Source organism: Eumetopias jubatus, unplaced genomic scaffold (genome assembly GCF_037043125.1).
Source record: "Eumetopias jubatus isolate StellerSeaLion01/CBP00866 unplaced genomic scaffold, mEumJub1_p1.0 scaffold_7, whole genome shotgun sequence".
Taxonomy (NCBI): Eukaryota; Metazoa; Chordata; class Mammalia; order Carnivora; family Otariidae; genus Eumetopias; species Eumetopias jubatus.
In genome coordinates, this window is record NW_028274813.1 from 115,799,623 (window position 1) to 115,819,092 (window position 19,470).

Sequence of the window (19,470 nt, forward strand, 5' to 3'; positions counted from 1 at the left end):
AGAGATGAAAGGCAGGAGAAAACAAAATATAAGAAAATTACAGGCTCAGTTCAGGACCAAAGTCCAACAGAGAAAATGAATGGGAGGAAATTAGCAAAGAAATAATGCAAGAAATTTCCCCATAAGTGAAACGTGGTTTTCTGATTAAAAAGACCACTGAGTTTTTACACCCCCCCCAAAAAAAATGACCTATACCAAGACACAGGAAATCAGGGATAAGAAGTTCCTAAAAGTTCCCAGAAAGGAACAGACCATGTACAAAAATATTAAGAATTAGATTGGACCTCTTAACAGTGCTTGAAGTTGGAAACAGGGGAGCAGTCTTTCAAAACTCCAAAGGAAAAGTAGTTCCAACTAAGAATTCTCTATTCGGCCAAACTATCAGTCAAGTATAAGGATGAAAGAAAGATATTTACAGACGCACGGGTCTCAAAATTTTTCTTCCCCATGCACCCTTTCTTTTTATTATTATTATTATGTTAAGTTAACCACCATACAGTACATCATTAGTTTTTGATGATTCATTAGTTGCGTATAACACCCAGTGCTGCACCCTTTCTTAGGAAGTTGTTGCAATATATTCCTCAACAAAATGAGAGAATGAGAAGAAAAAGAAGATGTGGAACCCAAGAAATAAAGGGAATCTAAACCAGGAAGGGGTGGGAGGAATTCTTAAGATGAAGATGAAGGACAATCTCAGAATGAGAGTCCTGTAGTGGGCTTATAGAGCAAGCAGGCCAGATTAGTGCAGGGGTGTGGTAGGTTTCAGGAAGAATGTCTCCACTGAGGAGGCTACAAAGGACCAATAATCCCTGATGTTGAACTTGAGAGGAAATTCCACTTTAACCAGAAAGGTTGACAATGAATTAATGACAGATAAATAGGAAATTCAGCATACAAAAAAAGTTACCTGACCAAAACCAAAAATTTGTATAAGAAAGTAAATACAATCCTCATATGCTAGTTTAACTATAAATAATATACGTATAGTCATAATGGGACTAACAAAACCATGCAGTCAATAGTACTGTGGACCAAATGTTCTGCTTCTTTCCCTCTTTCCAAGTACATAGTAGGATGACATTTCTTGGCTCCCTGGTGGTTGGGTTGGACTATGTGATTACTTCTAGCCAATCAGGTGTGAGCCAAAATGGTGTCACTTTCAAGTAATGCATTTAATGTTGATGCGGGACCTTGCAGAGATCTTTTTTCTTCTCTGCCACTGTGACCTGTAGTGCTCTGTACTGTCTGATACACTAGCCACTATTAAAAATAAAATTATTTGAAATTAAAAAATCAGTCCCTGTGTCACATTAACCACATTTCCAGTGCTCAAAAGCCACATGTGACTAGTGCAGATATAGAACAGTGTAGACTGAAACACTCTGTCTTAGAAAGTTCTTTTGGTCTTTGTTGCTATAAATGGTGGTTGCTTTGTCACCTGGGCTCCAAAGTAAGGACAACAGGGATGCAGAGCAGAGCCTCAGGCAGCCTGACATGGACATGTCATATGAATGAAAAATAAAGCTTTATTGTTTGAAGCCACTGACATTTTTGAGGAGTGTTTCATTGCAGCATAAGCTGCTCATTCTGACCTATATAGAAATCCTAGGTTTGAACTCCATTCGTCATATACCACCTTCTGTATTGGGACAGGCTAGGTTACACTAGTCACAATCTGAAGAGGTTTGTGTGACTGTTTTATAACTGCTATAGAGTTTCAAAGGGAACTTTTACCAGTTAACTGGAGCACACACTCCAGAAAAATTCTACTCTAATTACTTGGGCTTCGGAATGGGTCAGTGGTCAGAGATAACTTATGGTCAACAGTCTTAAACAGGCCATTCTCAGAAAAGTGATTTTCATGGAATGTCTACATTAACAACAACAAAAGGAATGGAAGGAACATTTGCTTGTGTTTTTAAAGATCCTCTTTTTAAATCCAAGTGGTCATTTGTTCCTCTATCTTCTAATAGAACTGGTGCAGGTATAGAATGAGGATAAGCAAAGGCTGATTGTTACTAAGTAAGTGCATTTGTCAAGTGCAATAGTTTGCCAGGTGTTTTCCCCTTGGTCTTCTTATTTGAGCTTTATAGTAGTCCCAGCAGGTAGGCAGATATAGAAACCAAATCTCCGAAATGTAAAATTATTAAAGTCATGTAATCTGCTAGAAGAAAAACTGGATCTTAAATATAGTACCATCTGATTCCAAGTCCATACCTTCTTTCGTCCCACCCTTAGCCTATTGTCTCTGCCCCCTTCTTGGTAGTAAGGCCTTCAGGAGACAGCCCCTCCTCTTCCTGGGAAGAGTAACCTTTAAGTAGCCAGCATTGCAGAACAAGGGCACAGAGCTCCCAGCATGGTAATTATGTATTTAGCCCTTGTACTTCTGAAGTCATCCTTCTCTATGAGAGCTGATGTTCATACACAGTAGTATTTACTCCCGGCAATAATAGAATCATAGTAAGAGTAGCAGTGTAGTAGCAGATAACACGTCTGTAGGGCTTACCTATGTGCCAGACATCGTTCTAAGAATTTACACAGGTTGATTTACTGCCGCAATTACAAACCCAGGTTCTAACTCCTAGTCCCAACTTTTAACCATGTTACTTCCTGTAAACTATACACAAAGATAGCCAAATATGATCCTATATATTAGGAAAAAATTGTTTTGCCTTTTTGTGATAAATACAAATTTCATTTTAATAGAGAAATTTAGATTAGATATTTTTAGAATTCACTTTAACAAGAAAACAGTGCTGCTCTCAGTTTACCAACTGGTTCATTTTCTGTGCTCATACAAATTTTTAATATAATTTATTCAATTCAATAAATAATAGTTATTGAGTACTTACTAGATGCCTGGGCATGAGCTAAGCATTTTATGTGGATTAGCTCACTTAATCCTCACAAGAACCCTAAGATATAGGCACTGTCATTGTCCCTGTTTTATAAATGAGAAAATGAAGCTTGGAAGTAGTAACCTGCCCAACGTCGCTCAACTAGCAAGGACAAAGCTGAGACTTGAACTCAGCAACTGAACTTCAGAACCAACACCCAAACATTTAGCTAGCCACCTCTACAATTTCAAAATTACTTATGATTTCAGAAAGTTTCCAAATTATCTCTGTCCATTTCTGGTGGTTTTACTGAAATACAGTTACTGTATTTTTTTCTATCTAGGTTTATATTCCTGATGAAAATAATGCTATTTTGGGAAGAAATACAAATAAGCAAGTTTTTGAAGGTTTGACAACTGGACTTCTCAAAGTCAGTGCTGTGGTTTTTACCTGCCTGATTGCCAATCGACCAGATGGAAACAGCCGGCCAGCTACACCAAAAATATCGACACAGGAAATGAAAAACAAACCCTCACAAGGTGATGCTTTTAACAGTCGAGTTCAGGACCTCATCAGGTAAAATTGCTAGATTTCTTCAAACTTTCTTCTTCTTTAAAAAAATATATTAAAATTATTTAAATGTCAGGACCCATGTGATGGCATTGGTTTTCACAACACCATCCATAAATTCTTGGTGGAAAATATACTACATTTTGTACAACAGAGAAGAAAAGTCCTACTAATGAAAAGCAATACAGTTAGAGCTCATCTGTCATTCTTGATATTTAGATATTTGATGTTAGAATATGTAGTGTCCAAGCTTTTATAACTTTCTTTCTGTCAACTATTTCCCAACTCAAGAATTTCTGAGAATTCCCCTATTTCAGGTCATCTTGGTTTTAATTTTGGTTCAGACTTAAAACAGTAATAGCTACCATTTACGTAGCACTCATTATGTATATGGTATTGTAATGGAGGCTTTGCAGCCCTATAGGTATAGGATTTCTAATTCAGACTTTGTAGGTGGGGAAATTACTCAGAGAGTTTAAATGCTTTGCCTAAGTTTATGTAATAAATAAATTTAAAAGTAGGTTGGAGATTTGAGATCAAAACTCAGGTCTAGCTGGACTCCCAAAACCTGTGTGCTTTCCACTACACAAATGTAGTGATTTCTGACACCTGTTCAAGGTCAACCCTGTTCACTTCTAAAGGTCACCTTTTCTCCAGGGAAATTTACTACTATTCTGACATCTGAACTCTTTTTCCCTCATGAATCTTGAATCAGGTAGGACGTTTAATTTCCCAATAGGATTCCATTTAGTGTTAATCAGTTACTTGCCCCACCTATCAGTAACTTTTCTGTGATCAGCACTGATCTTTGGTTTCCAAAATCCATGCAGTTTGTTGCTCTGAAGCTTATGGTAGGTTAATAGGAGAAAAGAGAATGTCCTCTTCTGCATTTGCCTCAAAAGAGTTCATAAATTTCCTCTGGTTTTTTGTAGTGCTTTCTTGAGAACAGTTGTTTCATTTGATATCTTTCTTACCCTTGATTACTTTGTTCACTTTTCCCTTCCATCTGCCTGCCCTCTTTCCCCAAGCATATTTATTGCTAGAGAGTATTAGGCCCCTTGGGTTCACAACCATTTATCTTAAAGCACTTGACTTTTACCCTCCCTGACCTTTCTCTCAGTTGCTTGATCCCATTCAATTTCCCCATCTCCTTAGGTCACTGTAGAACCTAGCCCTCTCAGCTTGCTGATACATGCCGTTCTGTTCCAGCATTCTTCCTTGGGCTACCGTGTGATGCAGTAACCCTGCATTCTTGTCCATGCCTTGGCTGTGATGAGGTGGAAGGACCAGCCAAAGGCTTCAGTGTAATTCTAATGGGCTTTCCAGGAGAAAGTACATACATTTTCACATATATTATTATAGTTACCAGATCCTTCATAAAGGAGGAAGGTATTGGGGAAAAAAATAACTGGTAATCTGCCAAACCAAATCTCATGTAACTTAAAAAGGATGATGGACAATCACAGTCCTTTCGAACAAAACTCTGCCGCTCTTTCTCTGACTTGAACCACTTTTGGTGAAGGTTGTTTTCTTATATATAATGCATTGTTAGTTGGCTTCATGATGGCTATGTATAGAACCACAAACTGTAGTTTAGATCTGCCTAATGAAGCAAACAGAACATGTCTAATTATTTCCATACTTGCTCTCTCACCTTCTCAGATACACTGACAAGAGATCTCACTCCACTCCCCACCATAACCTGGGAATTTTTTGTCAGTTTCTATCTGTAGAGTTGTAAAGCTGGACAGAGAGAGTTCCAACACAGTCTTTGGTGCTGCTCTCTGGCCTGCGGTCCAGAAGTAGAGCTGGAGCAGAGCACACTGACATGTATCTCCTCCTTCTCCTCATCTGGCATAAAAGAGTCAAGAGGATTTCTAACAAAGATGGTAATACCAGTACTTATTATTTTACGTGGTTCGGTCAAGTGTCTAGATCTAAGGGATTCTCAGAAGTATTTATCAGTTCCTGCAAAGTTCACCTGTAGCAGTTTGTGCCAGACACCATACAAGGTCCTGGGATACAAAAACAAATAAAAAGACCTTTAACAGAATATCCAAATATTATCATTTGGCTGTCAAAAATCAGAACTTTTTTCTATAAAGTGAAAATATTGGCAGTTACAGTGTTTAGCACAACTCTATGAAAGCAGTATTGTTTGTAAGATAGAAGCAGATTGCAATTTGAAAAAATACTTATTTGAAATTTGCTCAGGAAATGGACCAACCCTGAAGCTCCACAGTTCTATTTTTTCCAGCTTTCTTGAGATATGGTTGACATATAACAATGTATAAGTTTAAGGTGTACAATGTGATGATTTGATACAGATATACTGCATGTAATTACCACAATAAGGTTAGTTAACACCTCCATCACCTCACGTGATTACCTTCTGTGTGTGTGGTGAGACATTTAAAAGCTACTCTCTTAGCAACTTTCAAGTACATGACATAGTATTGTTAACTATAGTCACCATGCTGTAAATTGCATCCCCAAAACGTATTCGTCTTACAAATGGAAGTTTCTACCCTTGTACCCTTGACTAACATCTCATTTCCCCTAGCCCCCAGGCCTTCTATTCTTTATTTCTAGAAGTTCAGCTTTTTTAGATTCTACATGTAAGGACATCATACAGTATATGTCTTTTACCATCTAACTTATTTTACTTAGCATAATGTCTTCAGGGTCCATCACTGTTGTTGCAAATGGCAGGATTTCCTTCCTTTTTTGGATAATATTCCATTATACACACACAAAGACACACACACACACACCACATTTTCTTTATCCATTCATCCACTGATAGACACTTAGAACTGTTTCCATGTGTTGGCTATTCTCAATAATGCTGCAGTGAACATGAGAGTGCAGATATTTCTTCGAGATGGTGATTCATTTCCCTCAGATATATACATAGAAGTGGAATTGATGGATCATATAGTAGTTCTATTCTCTGTACTATTTTCCACAGTGGCCATACAAATGTACATTTCCACTAAAAGTGTACAAGGGTCCACTTTTCTTGACATCCTTGCCAAAATTATCTCTTGTCTTTTTGATAATAACCATTCCTAGAAGTACAACGTGGTAGCTCATTATGGTTTTGATTTGCATTTCCCTGATGATCAGTGATATTGAGCATCTTTTCCTGTACCTGTTGGCCATCTGTATGTTCTTTGGAAAAATGTCTATTTAGATCCTTTGCCCACTTTTTAATCAGATTATTTGTGTTTTTACTATTGAGTTATAGGAGTTCCTTATGTATGTTGGATATTAACCCCTTATCTGACATATAGTTTGCAACTATTTTCTCCCATTCAATAGGTTGCCTTTTCATTTTGTTGATTGTTTCTTTTGCTGTGCAGAAACTTTGAAGTTTGATGTAGTCCCACTTCTTTATTTTTCCTTCTGTTGCTTATGCTTTGGTATCATATGCAAAAAAGAATTGCCAAGTCCACTGAAAGGAGTTTTTCCCCTGTGTTTCCTTCTAGGAGTTAAATGGTTTCAGGTCTTACATTTGTCTTTAATCCATCTCAAGTTCATTTTTGTGAGTGTTGTAAGATAGGGATCCCATTTCATTCTTCTGCAAGTGGTTATCCAGTTTTCCCAGCACCATTTATTGAAGAGACTATCCTTTCCCCATTGAGTATTCTTGGCTCTCTTGTCAAATATTTGTGGACTGTAGATGCAGGGGTTTATTTCTGGGTTCTCAATTCTGTTCCATTGGTCTATGTGTCTGTCTTTATGCTGGTACCATACTGTTTTGGTTCTTAGAGCTTTGTGTTATAGTTTGAAATCAGGAGGTGATGTCTCCATCTTTGTTCTTCTTCTACAGGGTTGCTTTGGCTCTTTGAAGTCTTTTGCTGAAGCACAATTCTTTTCATCGTATCCAATTAGAAATTTATATTTATCTCTCAAAACAGAAAATTCAAACTGTACAACCAAAAGGCAAATAAATAAGTCCAAGTCACTGATACCAGTCTTTGGAATCAAATGTTATCAAATGTAAGGCATCTATTCAAGAAGTTACAAAACTGTACTTTAGCATTTTGCTAGCCAATAAACCCTAGCCACATATGAGGAGGTAGCATAGGCATGTCAGGCTGCACAAGTTTAAAGCTAAACACATAATCTTTCCACCCAGAGGAACCCCTTTTCCTATGTCCTCTGTCCTTATCAGTGGCACCAGTATCCCACTCAATTACTTGAGCCAGCAATCTGAGCATTGTCACATTCCTCTCAGAGACTCCTTTACCAAACCAATATTCAAGTCAGTTTTTACTACTTATGGATTCTGCCTTGTCACTCTCTCAGATTTATCACCTTCACTCTACCGCTGTGTCTTTAAGTGTCCAGGTTGCAATAACAGATGGCTTGGCTGTTTCTCTCTCCTTTCTCCTTTTCAAAATAACTTATTTTTACTAATTATAAAAGTAATGTGTGCTCAATGAGAAAAACAATTTGGAAAACACAGAAGAGAACAATGGGTATTTTTGTAAACACACAAAAATTACCTTGAATCCTTCCACCCAAAGATAATCACTGGGTTGCTTTTGGTGTACAACATGTGGTTATTTTATTAAAAAAAAATACTGTCATATTTCTACATATTATTTATCATGTTTTTATTTATTTTTCTAAATCAATAGGAACTTGCAAATTACTTTTTACTGGCTTTCCAAGTATTTCATTATGTAGCAATGATTTGCTTCTAGTAACCTTTTATTACTCATGCAGGTTTATTCTAGTTTTTTACTACAGATACCACTATGAAGAACATCTTTGTACACTCATCTTTCCCTGCAACTGATTGTTTTCTTAAAATAAATGCTAAGAAGTAGAATTTCTAGGTCAAAAGAATATGCATTAAGGGTTTTTGTCCATATTGCCAAATTGACCTACCCAAACATTACCTATGAGTAATCATAGGTTTACACAATATTATACAGCATCATTCTTTTGAGCCTTCATATATTAAGAACACTAGGCACGTGTACAGAGGGACAACTATGTTAAGAGGCAGCAAAAGGGCAGCCATCTGAAAACCAAAGAGAGTCCTCAGAGGAGTTCAACATTGTCAGCCCCTTGATCTTGGACTTGAAGCCTTCAGAACTTTGCTGAGATGTGGATGGAATGCACTAAAATATTACCAACCATCCTGTACTAAAGTGGAAGCACAGTGCCACAGATGATGCTTCTGCTTGTTTGGAGCAGTGCTAATTCCTTGGGGTAGGTCTCTGTTTACAGGATCTTAGTTCTCTACTATAGAGCTGATTGTATCATTGACCAGATGGCAACATAGGGTCCTGCCAACTCCAGTCCCCCTCACAAGAAGACCAACTAACAACTATCCATAGATAAGACGCCATTGTGAAAATACCAGAAATTGAGGGTGGATGAGGCTGAAGTACCCTCCCTGAACCTCAGAGACCGAGAAGAACTGCATTAGAAGGGTAAAAGGAAGATCTAACACTCTGAGCACATTACCCCTCCCCCAGACTGGCACAGTGCTACACTGAGAGGGTCCTGCTAAGCCTGTAGTTTCTCCAGTGCAAAAAAGAGAGCCCAAAGTAAACATACAGCTCCCCCAGGGTTGTAGGACACTCCCTAGGAGGCCCACTTGGGTTTTGCCTAATGAGGATCACTGGGAAGTCTGCAGGATCACTAGGGGAATCTGCAGGGCTCAACCACACAGGGCCGGGGTGGCAGGAGGTGGGGGGGGCAGGAGGGGATACTCACAGGAATCAGCTCTCAAATCCTGGTGGACTGCATTCCTGAGCAGAAATCTCAGATAGCGTTTCTGCCCATTCACAGAGCTGAACCAATAGCCCCATCTGGGCAAGGAGCTTGGTTGGCAGTTCTGCCTGATTTGGTTCCTCAGTCACCAGGTTGTACTGGCTGTAGAGCCTGTTCTAATAGTCCCACCTGGGCAGGGAAGCAAATTGACATCCCTGCCCAGCTGCTCAGCATTACCTCGGGTCTTGACCAGCCAAAGGACCCAAGCAGCCATGAAGCCCATCCTACAGCTATGCTCGGACAGGTAGCCAACCCAGCATCTCTGCCAACTGTTGATCATAGTTTCTTGCCCCACACATAACCAGGAAGCCTGAACAGTGACCCTGGGAAACCTCAAAGCATAGCCTATAGCCCCACCCAACTTTGAGATATAGCTGGGAGTCCCTGACCACCAGAGAACCCAGCAGGCAAACTTGCCCAACACCAGAGTACAGCCAGCAGCCTACCTGAAGTCCAGCCTGCAGCCCCGCCCAACATCAAGGCACAGCCTTTCAAAATATGGAAAGAAAAAAATGTCAGCCAAGAATGCAGTACCTGGTAATGCTATCCTTCAGAAATAAAGAAGAAATAAAGATTTTCCCAAACAAACAAAAGCTGAAGAAGTTCACCACCATTAGACCTGCCTTACAAGAAATGCTAAAGGGCATTCTTAAAGCTGAAACAAAAGGAGGATAACAACAAAAAGACATGGACGTGTAATACTCACTGGAAATAGCAAACATATAGGCAAAGTCTGAATGTCTGATACTGTAATGGTGGTGCACCATTCACTTACAATCCTAGTTTAAGGTTAAAAATCAAATGTATTCAAAGTAACCATAACTACAGTAATTTGTTATTGTTATTGGATACACACTATAAAAAGTATAAATTGTAACATCAATAACCCAAAATGTGAGCAGAGGAGAAGTAAAAGCATAAAGTTTCTATATACTGTCAAACTTACCTGCTTAAAGTGGGATGTAATAAATATATTTTATTTAAGCCTCTTGGTATCCACAAAGGAAAACCTGTAGTACATACACAAAAGGTTATTATAAAGGAGTCAAATCACACCACCACAAAGAGTCATCAGTCCTCCACAAAGGAAGACTGCAAGAAAAGAAGCAAGGAATAAGGAAAGTACAAAATAATCAGAAAACAACAAAATAGCAATAGTGAGTCCTTACTAATTAATAATTGCTTTAGGTGTAATTGGACTAAATTCTCTAATCAAAGCACATAGAGTGGCTGAATGGATGAAATAACAAGATCCAACAATATGCTTCCTACAAAAGACTCATTTTAGCATTAAGGACATACATAAGAGTGAAGGGATGGAAAGAAATATTTCAAGGAAATGATAACTAAGAGAAAGCAGGGATAGCTCTGTTTATATCAAACAAAATGGATTTTAAGCTAAAAATAGTCAAAAGAAACAAAGAAGGTCATTGTATAATGATAAAGGGGTCAGTCTACTAAGAAGATATAACAGTGATAAATATTTATGTACCCAACTCTGGAGCACCTAAATATACAAAACAAATACTAATAGAACTAAAGGAAATAAACAATAATATAATAGTTATTGACTTTAATACCCCACTCCCAACAATAGACAGATGTACCAGACAGAGAATCAATAAGGAAACAGCAGATTTAAACGCTATAGGCCAAAAGGACCTAATATATTTGGAACATTCTATCCAAGAGCAGCAGAATATATATTCTTCTCAAGTACACATGGAACATTTTCTTGGATGGATCATATATTAGGCCACAAAACAAGTCTCAACAAATTTAAGAATATAGAAATTTTATCAAATACCTTTTCCTACCACAATGGTATGAAACTAGAAAACAATAATGGGAGGAAAGCTGAAAAATTTATGTATACATGGAAATTAAACAGCACAGTCCTGAACAATCAGTGGATCAAAGAAGAATTTTTTTTAATGTTTTTAAGACAAATGAAAATGGAAGCATAACATGCCAAAACTTATGGGACACAGCAAAAGCAGCTCTAAAATGGAATTTTATATCAATAGATACATATATCAAGAAACAACAGTGATCTCAAATAAACAACCTAATTTTACATCTCAAGGAACTAGAAAAAGAACAACCTAAGCCCAAAGATAGTAGAAGGAAGGAAATAATAAAGATTAAAGCAGAAATAAATGAAAAAAAGAATAGAACATTAGAAAAGATTAACAAAACCTTTAAATGGACAAACTTTTAGCTAGACTAGCCAAGAAAAAAGAGAGTGGACCCAAATAAATAAAATTATACTTAAAAGAGGAGACATTATACCTGATAGCACAGAAATACTAAGGATCATAAGAGGCTATTATGAACAATTATATGCCAACAAGTTGGACAACCTAGAAGAAGTGGGTAAATCCTAGAAACATACAACTACCAAGACCATATATCATAAGGAAATAGAAAATCTGAACAGACTAGTAGCAAGTAAGAAGATTGAATCAATAATCAAAAACCTCACAACAGGGGAGCCCGGGTGGCTCCGTCATTAAGCGTCTGCCTTCGACTCGGTCATGGTCCCAGGGTCCTGGGATAGAGCCCCGCATCGGGCTCCCTGCTCTGCGGAAAGCCTGCTTCTCCCTCTCCCACTCCCCCTGCTTGTGTTCCTGCTCTCGCTATCTCACTCTCTGTGTCAAATAAGTAAATCAAATCTTTAAAAACAAAAAACAAAAAACCTCACAACAGAGAAAAGCTCAGGACCAGATGGTTTCACTGGTGAATTCTACCAAACACTTAAAGAATTAATGCCAATTCTTCTCAGACTGTTCCAAGACAAATTGGAGAGAAGGGAACACTACCAAACTCATTTTATAAGGCCAACATTACCCAGAAAACAGAACTACAAGACAAGAGAATTACAGCCCAATATCCCTAATGAACATAGATGCAAAAATTCTCAACAAAATACTAGCAAACCAAATTCAACAGCACATTAAAAGTCTCATACACCTAACACCTAAGTACCAACTGATAACATTTTTCAGTAACTGATAACACTTTTCTATATTGCCTTAGATCTTTTTTCTTATTGGTAAGAAACCAAATGTTGCAGGTGCAGCTAACTCCCTATCTTCATCCTTTCCCCTTACTCCCTCTCAGGAGGTAAGTCACTATGTTAGTTTGTGTATATCATTTCCCATGCATGTTTTTGTAATTTTATATATATAAACGCTGTATATAAAAATATATGTGTGTATGTTTATGTAAATATATGTATAAACTTTGTGTATATGTGTACTTAAAGATCAAATAGATATCTGTAAAGTACATTATCTACCTTCTATTTTTTGATGTATTTAAAATTTATATAAATGCCATAATACTATTTTGTCCACTTCTATTTTCACCCAACATGTTGTTGAGATTCATTTATGTTAATGCATATAGATCTGATTAATTCATTTTAACTGCTCTACAGATTCTTTTAAATGTATAAATTCACAGTTTCCCTTTGCATTTTCCACCTGAGGACAGTAATTTCTACTTTTTCACCATTTCAAGCAATGATGTAGTGAACATCCTCGTAGAAATCTTTTTTTGCACCTATATGGGAGTTTCTTGAATTTACATGCCTACAATAGGAATTTATGAATGCTATGATAAATGCAATTTTAACTTTACCAAGTAATACCAAATTGTTCTCCAAAGTAATTATACAGATTTCACTTCTCATCAGCGAAGGATAGGAGTTCATTTCCCCATATCTTTATCAATGTTTTATGTTAACACACTTATGAATTGCCAACCTGATACATGTGAAATGGCATTTTGTGTCATCTTCATTTACATTGTCTTTTTTGTTGTTGATTCACTTATTTATTCACTTATTTATTCATTTGATAAACTACCAAATGTTTATTAGTATACTTATGGAAAATTGGACAGCCACGTGCAGAAGAATGAAACTGGACCATTTCCTTACACCACACACAAAAATAGACTCAAAATGGTTGAAAGACCTAAATGTGAGATAGGAGTCCATCAAAATCCTAAAGGAGAACACAGGCAGCAACCTCTTCAACCTCAGCCATTTACATTGTCTTTATCACTAGTTGAGGTTGAACATTGTTTATTGGCCTTTGTTATAATCAGAATTCATTTGTAGGAAACAAACCATCAAAACTATTTTAAGCAGAAAGGATTTAATACGTGGAATTAGGTACTTACAAAATTTTTCCAAGGACTGAAAGAGTAGGTTCTAGACTAGATCTCTGGGAATGACTCCTGGAAGAACACTGCAAAACTGAAGAGCTACTATCTCTGTCAAAATCAAGAACCGCTCTATCAAAACCATGACTTGTGCTGAACCATTCGTATTGTTCAGTCCAGGAGCTCACTGCCTCTGGAACACACTACATTGGCTAGATCTCTACCCCTTAAAAATATATGACCCATATTCTGTCTCTCAACCTCCAGAATACTGGTGAATGCATTTAAAGATTTGAAGACCTCCAAAATAACCTGACCCATTGAGCGAAAATTAGGCCTTCCTGCTAAACTGTAATAATACTTTGAACATACCTCTTATAGAAATTATTAGGTGTCAGTCTCTAAGAGGTCCTTGGGGTTAGCATCAGTATCATATTTAGAAATAATTGAATGAGGGCGCCTGGGTGGCTCAGTCATTAAGCGTCTGCCTTCAGCTCAGGTCATGATCCCAGGGTCCTGGGATCGAGCCCCACATCGGGCTCCCTGCTCAGCGAGAAGCCTGCTTCTCCCTTTCCCACTCCCCCTGCTTGTGTTCCCTCTCTTGCTGTGTGTCTCTCCATCAAATAAATAAATAAAATCTTTAAAAAAAAGAAAAGAAAGAATTGAATGGATTAATGCATGATTACAAATAGTTATCCCCCACATCTCTTGCATCATTTATGGGATGAATTGGTGACATTCAGTTAGACAATGTTGGGAGATTTCAGAAGAGATGATGAGTTTTTGTTTGAACATATCCATGTAGGAGTGCCTTGGGACCCCCAAGAGAAAATATCCAAAAATTAGAACTTCTGGAAAGAATTTCAGAAGAGAAATAGCCCCAGAGATAGAGAATTAGGAGTTATTAACATATCAAGGATAGTTGAAACCATGGAATATCATGAGTTTACTAAGCCTAGTTTAGAAATAGAATCCATTTGGACAACATTTCAGTTGGGATGAAAGTGGGTAGCTGGACAAGGGTGGACAAAGAAGAAGCGGCAATAAATAAATTTATATGTATATATATAAATCTTTATACAGAGGGAGATAGATAAGAGATTGGATAGATAGAGAGATCTTTCAGCTTATACATTCCAGTGGCAAAAGCTGCAGAGGGACTCATTTTAAATCTCAAATGGTAAATAGAGAGGCCCATTTCCTGGAGCATTCACAGCAGCTTGTTTCCCAGGATGTATATTCTAAGAAGTCCACGTTAAAGCTTTTCATCTTGTATATGGTTAACAGTCTCAACATTCTAATTTCAGCCTAACAGTTACAGTGTGAAAGATATGTTGCCGCTGATCCCAACATCCATTGGAAGATTCTACATTCTTCCCTCAAAACTGTGAAGTTGGCAATATGAATTTTTCTGCACTGATCCTTTAGAGCCATTTAGTTTCAGTATCTTTTTAGGCAGTCATCTAAAGATTGCCAGGGCAGTGATTCAGGACCCAGGCAGTTGAGAAAAACATTGGTCAGACTGATGGCCTCCAGTAACCAAAGGAGACCATGCTCAGAAAGTACCACCTTCTCAATAGTGTTCATTATGGTTTGGTTTGGTTTTTCTGTGCTTCTTCATTCGTTCTGGAAGTCTTTCCTCCTTTCTAGCTATTTCAAGATCTGTATAGGAAATCGAGTTAAGCCATTTTTATCTCAAAACTAGTTGGTTTTGAAGTTTTGTGTGGTCATTATTAGTCTCAGGAATAGTCTGAAAAAATATTTTCCATTCTTGTTTAAAAAACTCATACCTCAGGGGCGCCTGGGTGGCTTGGTCTGTTAAGCTTCCAACTCTTGGTTTCTGTCCAGGTCATGATCTCAGCTGAGGTTGTGAGATTCAAACCCCACGTCAGGCTCCACGCCCAGCTTAACATTCTCTCCTTCTTCTGTCCCTTCCCACCCTCCCCTCTAAAACAACAACAATTCATACCTCAGTAAGGACCCCCAAAAACGCGACACAAGAGTGTATTTAGTGGAAAGGACACTTTTATCAGGAGTCAGAAGACCTTAGGATATTGCATCTCTCCTGACTGGGCTAGTACTTCACTATCCCTGAGCCTCAGTTTCCCCATCTATCAAATGGGAATAGTAATACCAACCCCTACACGGTGAATATGGTTTTCTCATACCCTACAGGTAGGACTATAAATTGACTCAAGGTTTTTTTTTTAATGTAACAGGGCTGTACATATAAAGAACTCTGAAAATCTGTATACTCTTTGGCTCTGTAATTCTACTTCTAGAAAGTAACTCGAAGTCTGGCAAGGATTTGTACACAAAATGTTCATCCCAACATGGTTTATAGTGATGGATACTGAAAACTACCAGAAGCTCCAAAAATATTCCACTGGTAGGAAATTATTCACCCATTTAAAAAAATGATGTTCATGTATGCAGTCAGACCTCTAGAATCTAGATCATTTTACAGGAAATACATAGTTCAAAAAAATATGGTAAATGACACCACAGGGACATAATCAGCAAAATTTAGATTGTGGGAAACTATAAAATAAACGAGGGTTTTTCAACAAATAAATTTGCAAAAGAAGAAAAGAGAGATGGAGGGGTAACATACAGAGTAAGAAGTGACTTCGAAAGATATAGTAACCAATTATAACGTATGGTTCTTATTTGGATCCTAATTTTTTAAAAACTATTAAAAATGTTAAGATATCACACATCAAAGTATCACAAATACTTTTGGAAATTTGAATACTAGTTACTTGATGGTACTAAGGAATTACTGTTATTTTCAGATGTAATGGTATTGTGGTTGCTTTTTCAAGTTCTTATTTTTTAGAGATACAAACTAAAACATTTATGAATGAAATTATATAATGACTTAGACTTGCTTATACATTATGCAAGATAGGGTGGATGGGTGGGATGGGCCATGGTTGATGGTGATTAGGGATGGATGATAAATGCATGGGGGTTTGTTATCCTAGTCTGTCTTTATTTAGTTTATGTTAAAACGTTTCAATAATATAGTTTTTAAAGGTTTAAAATGTAATGCTTATAAACATATCTTTCATGATATAGAAAATGCCTAAAATAGTTGAATAAAATTCAGTTTAATGTCAGTCATATAGATAAAAAAATCAAATAGAAAAAACAAAAGGAAACATATCAAACTGTGGTTGTCTTTGGTGACATTATGGCCAGCTTTTTCTGTTTTTTTTTTTTTCCTGCTTTTCTTTGCTATATAAATTTTCATAATGAGCCTGTATTACTTTTATAATCAGAAAAAGTAATTTTTCTACTTTCTGTGGTTAGAACTGTTTTAGAAACTTAACTTGAAATAATGTAAGCAAAAAAGCCTAGTAAAATGGCTTCTGTAACTGGAAAGGTAGAGGTTTGAAGCTAGATGCTAAGACTCCAATTATACCCTCTGGGTTTTGTCTGTTTTCTCACTTCAACTTGTCTCTGCTTGGCTTCATCCTATAAGCATATATTTGTGTAAGAAGTAAGTTGGCTACCAGCAAACCCCAGGTTCATATCTCTCAGTTTAGATATCCCTAGAGAAAAGAGATTCATCCTATGGTCATCTGTTAATCCCACAGAAGATCCTGATTGGTCCTTTTTAGGTCATGTACCCATCCTAGAACTTATTATTATGGCCTAGCTAATGAACTTTGACTATCATGGAGTACATACTAACTTCTGCTTTTGTAGGAGAGCACAATACTTAAGAATCCCACCAGGACTACATGGTGTAGAAGAGGAGAATATGCTAGGTGGACAAAAACCAAAGCTGTCACTATCTGCTCTCTCATGGGATTGTTGGGATAATTCATTGGGATGATTAATATAAAAACACCTTCTAAATTGAAAAGTTCTGTGCAAGTATGAGAGTCCATTTTTTTAGTTTGATTCTATTAAATAAGAATATGATAAGATCCTCATTGTGTGCATATGTCAGTCTGTCAGTTTCTTTCATTATAAGAGAATAGGTCTGGTGGTCATCATTTCATACTTCCCAATTTTAAAACTGTAGGAGATGTTGAGTAGCCCAGGTGAGTATATTTCCTAATATAAGAGGAGAAAGGGGGCATTATATTGAACTTCTAAGTAGTAAACTTGGAAGAAGCTCCAGATATGAATTATTCATCAGATTTTCCTTACTTTTACAAAAAGGTATACTGGTAAATGAATAGTGATGGGGACTGTAGTGCACTTATGAGCAGAAGCATCAATTCCTTTGCATTTATTGCTAAAAGTTAACATGTTGATTTTCAGAACTACTGTATTCAAAGTCCTGCCCTTTTCATATATGTAAATACAGTAGCACTGAATCAGTATAAAATCTCCAAGCTAAGGCTGATTTATCTACGAGGTCATATATAGTCTTAAAATACTATTTTCAATAATAGCTGCTTTGTGGAGTAATAAAGGAGCTACTATTTTTGGTCCAGTTTAATAAACAGCTCTGGAAAGCTGTTTAATGGGCTGAAAAGATGAAAGTGACTTCTTAAATGTTATTGTCAACTGTCAAGACTGGTACTTTTCATAACAGAAAGCAATTAGATTCCCACTGTTATACTCCTAATGGTGATAGGGTTTTGAAAAATAGAGAACCTACATTTGGCATTAGAAATTTAGGTTGTAACAAGAGTATATCTGAGTAGCATCATCTTACTTTCTGAACCCCTACATTCTAGTGAATTTGGCTATCTGGTACTTTAAAAAGTACTGCTTTTCAAGAGTGTAGAAGTAGTTATAAATCATTTCAACTATTGACGGACTCAGGGCACCTGGGTGGCTCAGTCATTAAGCGTCTGCCTTCGGCTCAGTTCATTGTCCCAGGGTCCTGGGATCAAGCCCTGCATCGCGCTCCCTGCTCCACGGGAAGCCTGCTTCTGCCTCTCTCATTTCCCCTGCTTGTGTTCCCTATCTCGCTGCGTCTTCTCTCTCTGTCAAATAAATAAATAAAATTAAAAAAAAAAAGTCAATTATTGACAGACTCTTTAAAAATGATCAGATAATCATTTTCACTCATCTTTCTTGAAGAATAGCATCAGACTAACCAAAAGAGGGGAGAGAATCACTTACAGAAATAGCTGATTATTCAGGACTAAATCTAAGGAAATTATTAGTTGAGATGCTTTACCCAAACCTGTGTTTGCTTGTTAGAGGGGTCTAAGTTTTTCAGACTCATCTTTGAAGATATTGCCAGCCCATGCAGACTGATAACACACATGTTTCTCCCTACATCTAGCTACGTGGTGAACATAGGTCTGATCAGCAAGCTTCATGGCTGCTTCCTGTCAGTGCAAGGACCAGTGGATGAGAATCCCAAGATGGCCACATTTCTGCAGCATGCCGCAGAACTCTTACATGGAATGTGCATGCTGTGCTTTGCTGTCACCAGAAGGTAAGGCTTCTACCTGATATCAATCTGGACTCAACTTTGGAAATATCTCTTAAATTTTGCCCATCTTGGGGTCATTTCATAGGAATGCAGGTGGTCATCGTGGCCTCTTTTCTTCTTTGCCCTACCTTTGTCCTTATTGGTCTCCCATATTGAGACTAGCCTTATATTTCTTGTTTTTCCCTGGCTACACACACCTGTCAGAGTCTGTTTTTCTTGTTAGTATCATACACTTAACTATCATTACTGGAAGAGTTCTTAGGAGTCGTCCAGTCCTACTTCCACTGAAATTCAGGGGAATCAAGTGATTGTCCTTGACTTAGTGAGGCAATAACAAAGCCTACACCAGATCAAGGCAGACCCTCAGCACAACACCCTCCATGACTGTGTTCACATGCTTTTATTTACAGCCTCCTAGATTTGTTTATTTTCCCCTTTTGTCTCTTTCTCCAAGATACCTTCATGAATAAGGGAAGGGAGCCATCCAAAAACAGTAGCTCCCTGAAGTTACATATGACCTATGTGTAGGACAGACAACCCGATCAGATGGAGGCCGGTGGCATGGGTAGTGAAAGAATTCACCCAGGGCAGAACAAAGGAGATAAAATTTATTGAAAACACTGCAGGGCAGGGCAGCTAAGGAGAGACGGTCTGCCACGAGGCGGGGGGGGAGGGGGGGGG

General features: G+C 37.6%; 1 protein-coding gene across 3 annotated transcripts in view; it reads left to right on the forward strand.

Annotated features, from left to right (window-relative positions):
* The window catches only part of SCAPER (S-phase cyclin A associated protein in the ER), a 539,336-nt gene that overhangs the window by 459,062 nt on the left and 60,804 nt on the right, over positions 1 to 19,470 (forward strand). For all 3 annotated transcript variants that reach the window (XM_028092672.2, XM_028092676.2, XM_028092674.2), the window contains exons 26-27: positions 3,184 to 3,416; positions 18,637 to 18,792. In XM_028092672.2, coding sequence (XP_027948473.2) covers positions 3,184 to 3,416; positions 18,637 to 18,792 — 389 coding nt within the window. The remainder of the gene's footprint in view (positions 1 to 3,183; positions 3,417 to 18,636; positions 18,793 to 19,470) is intronic.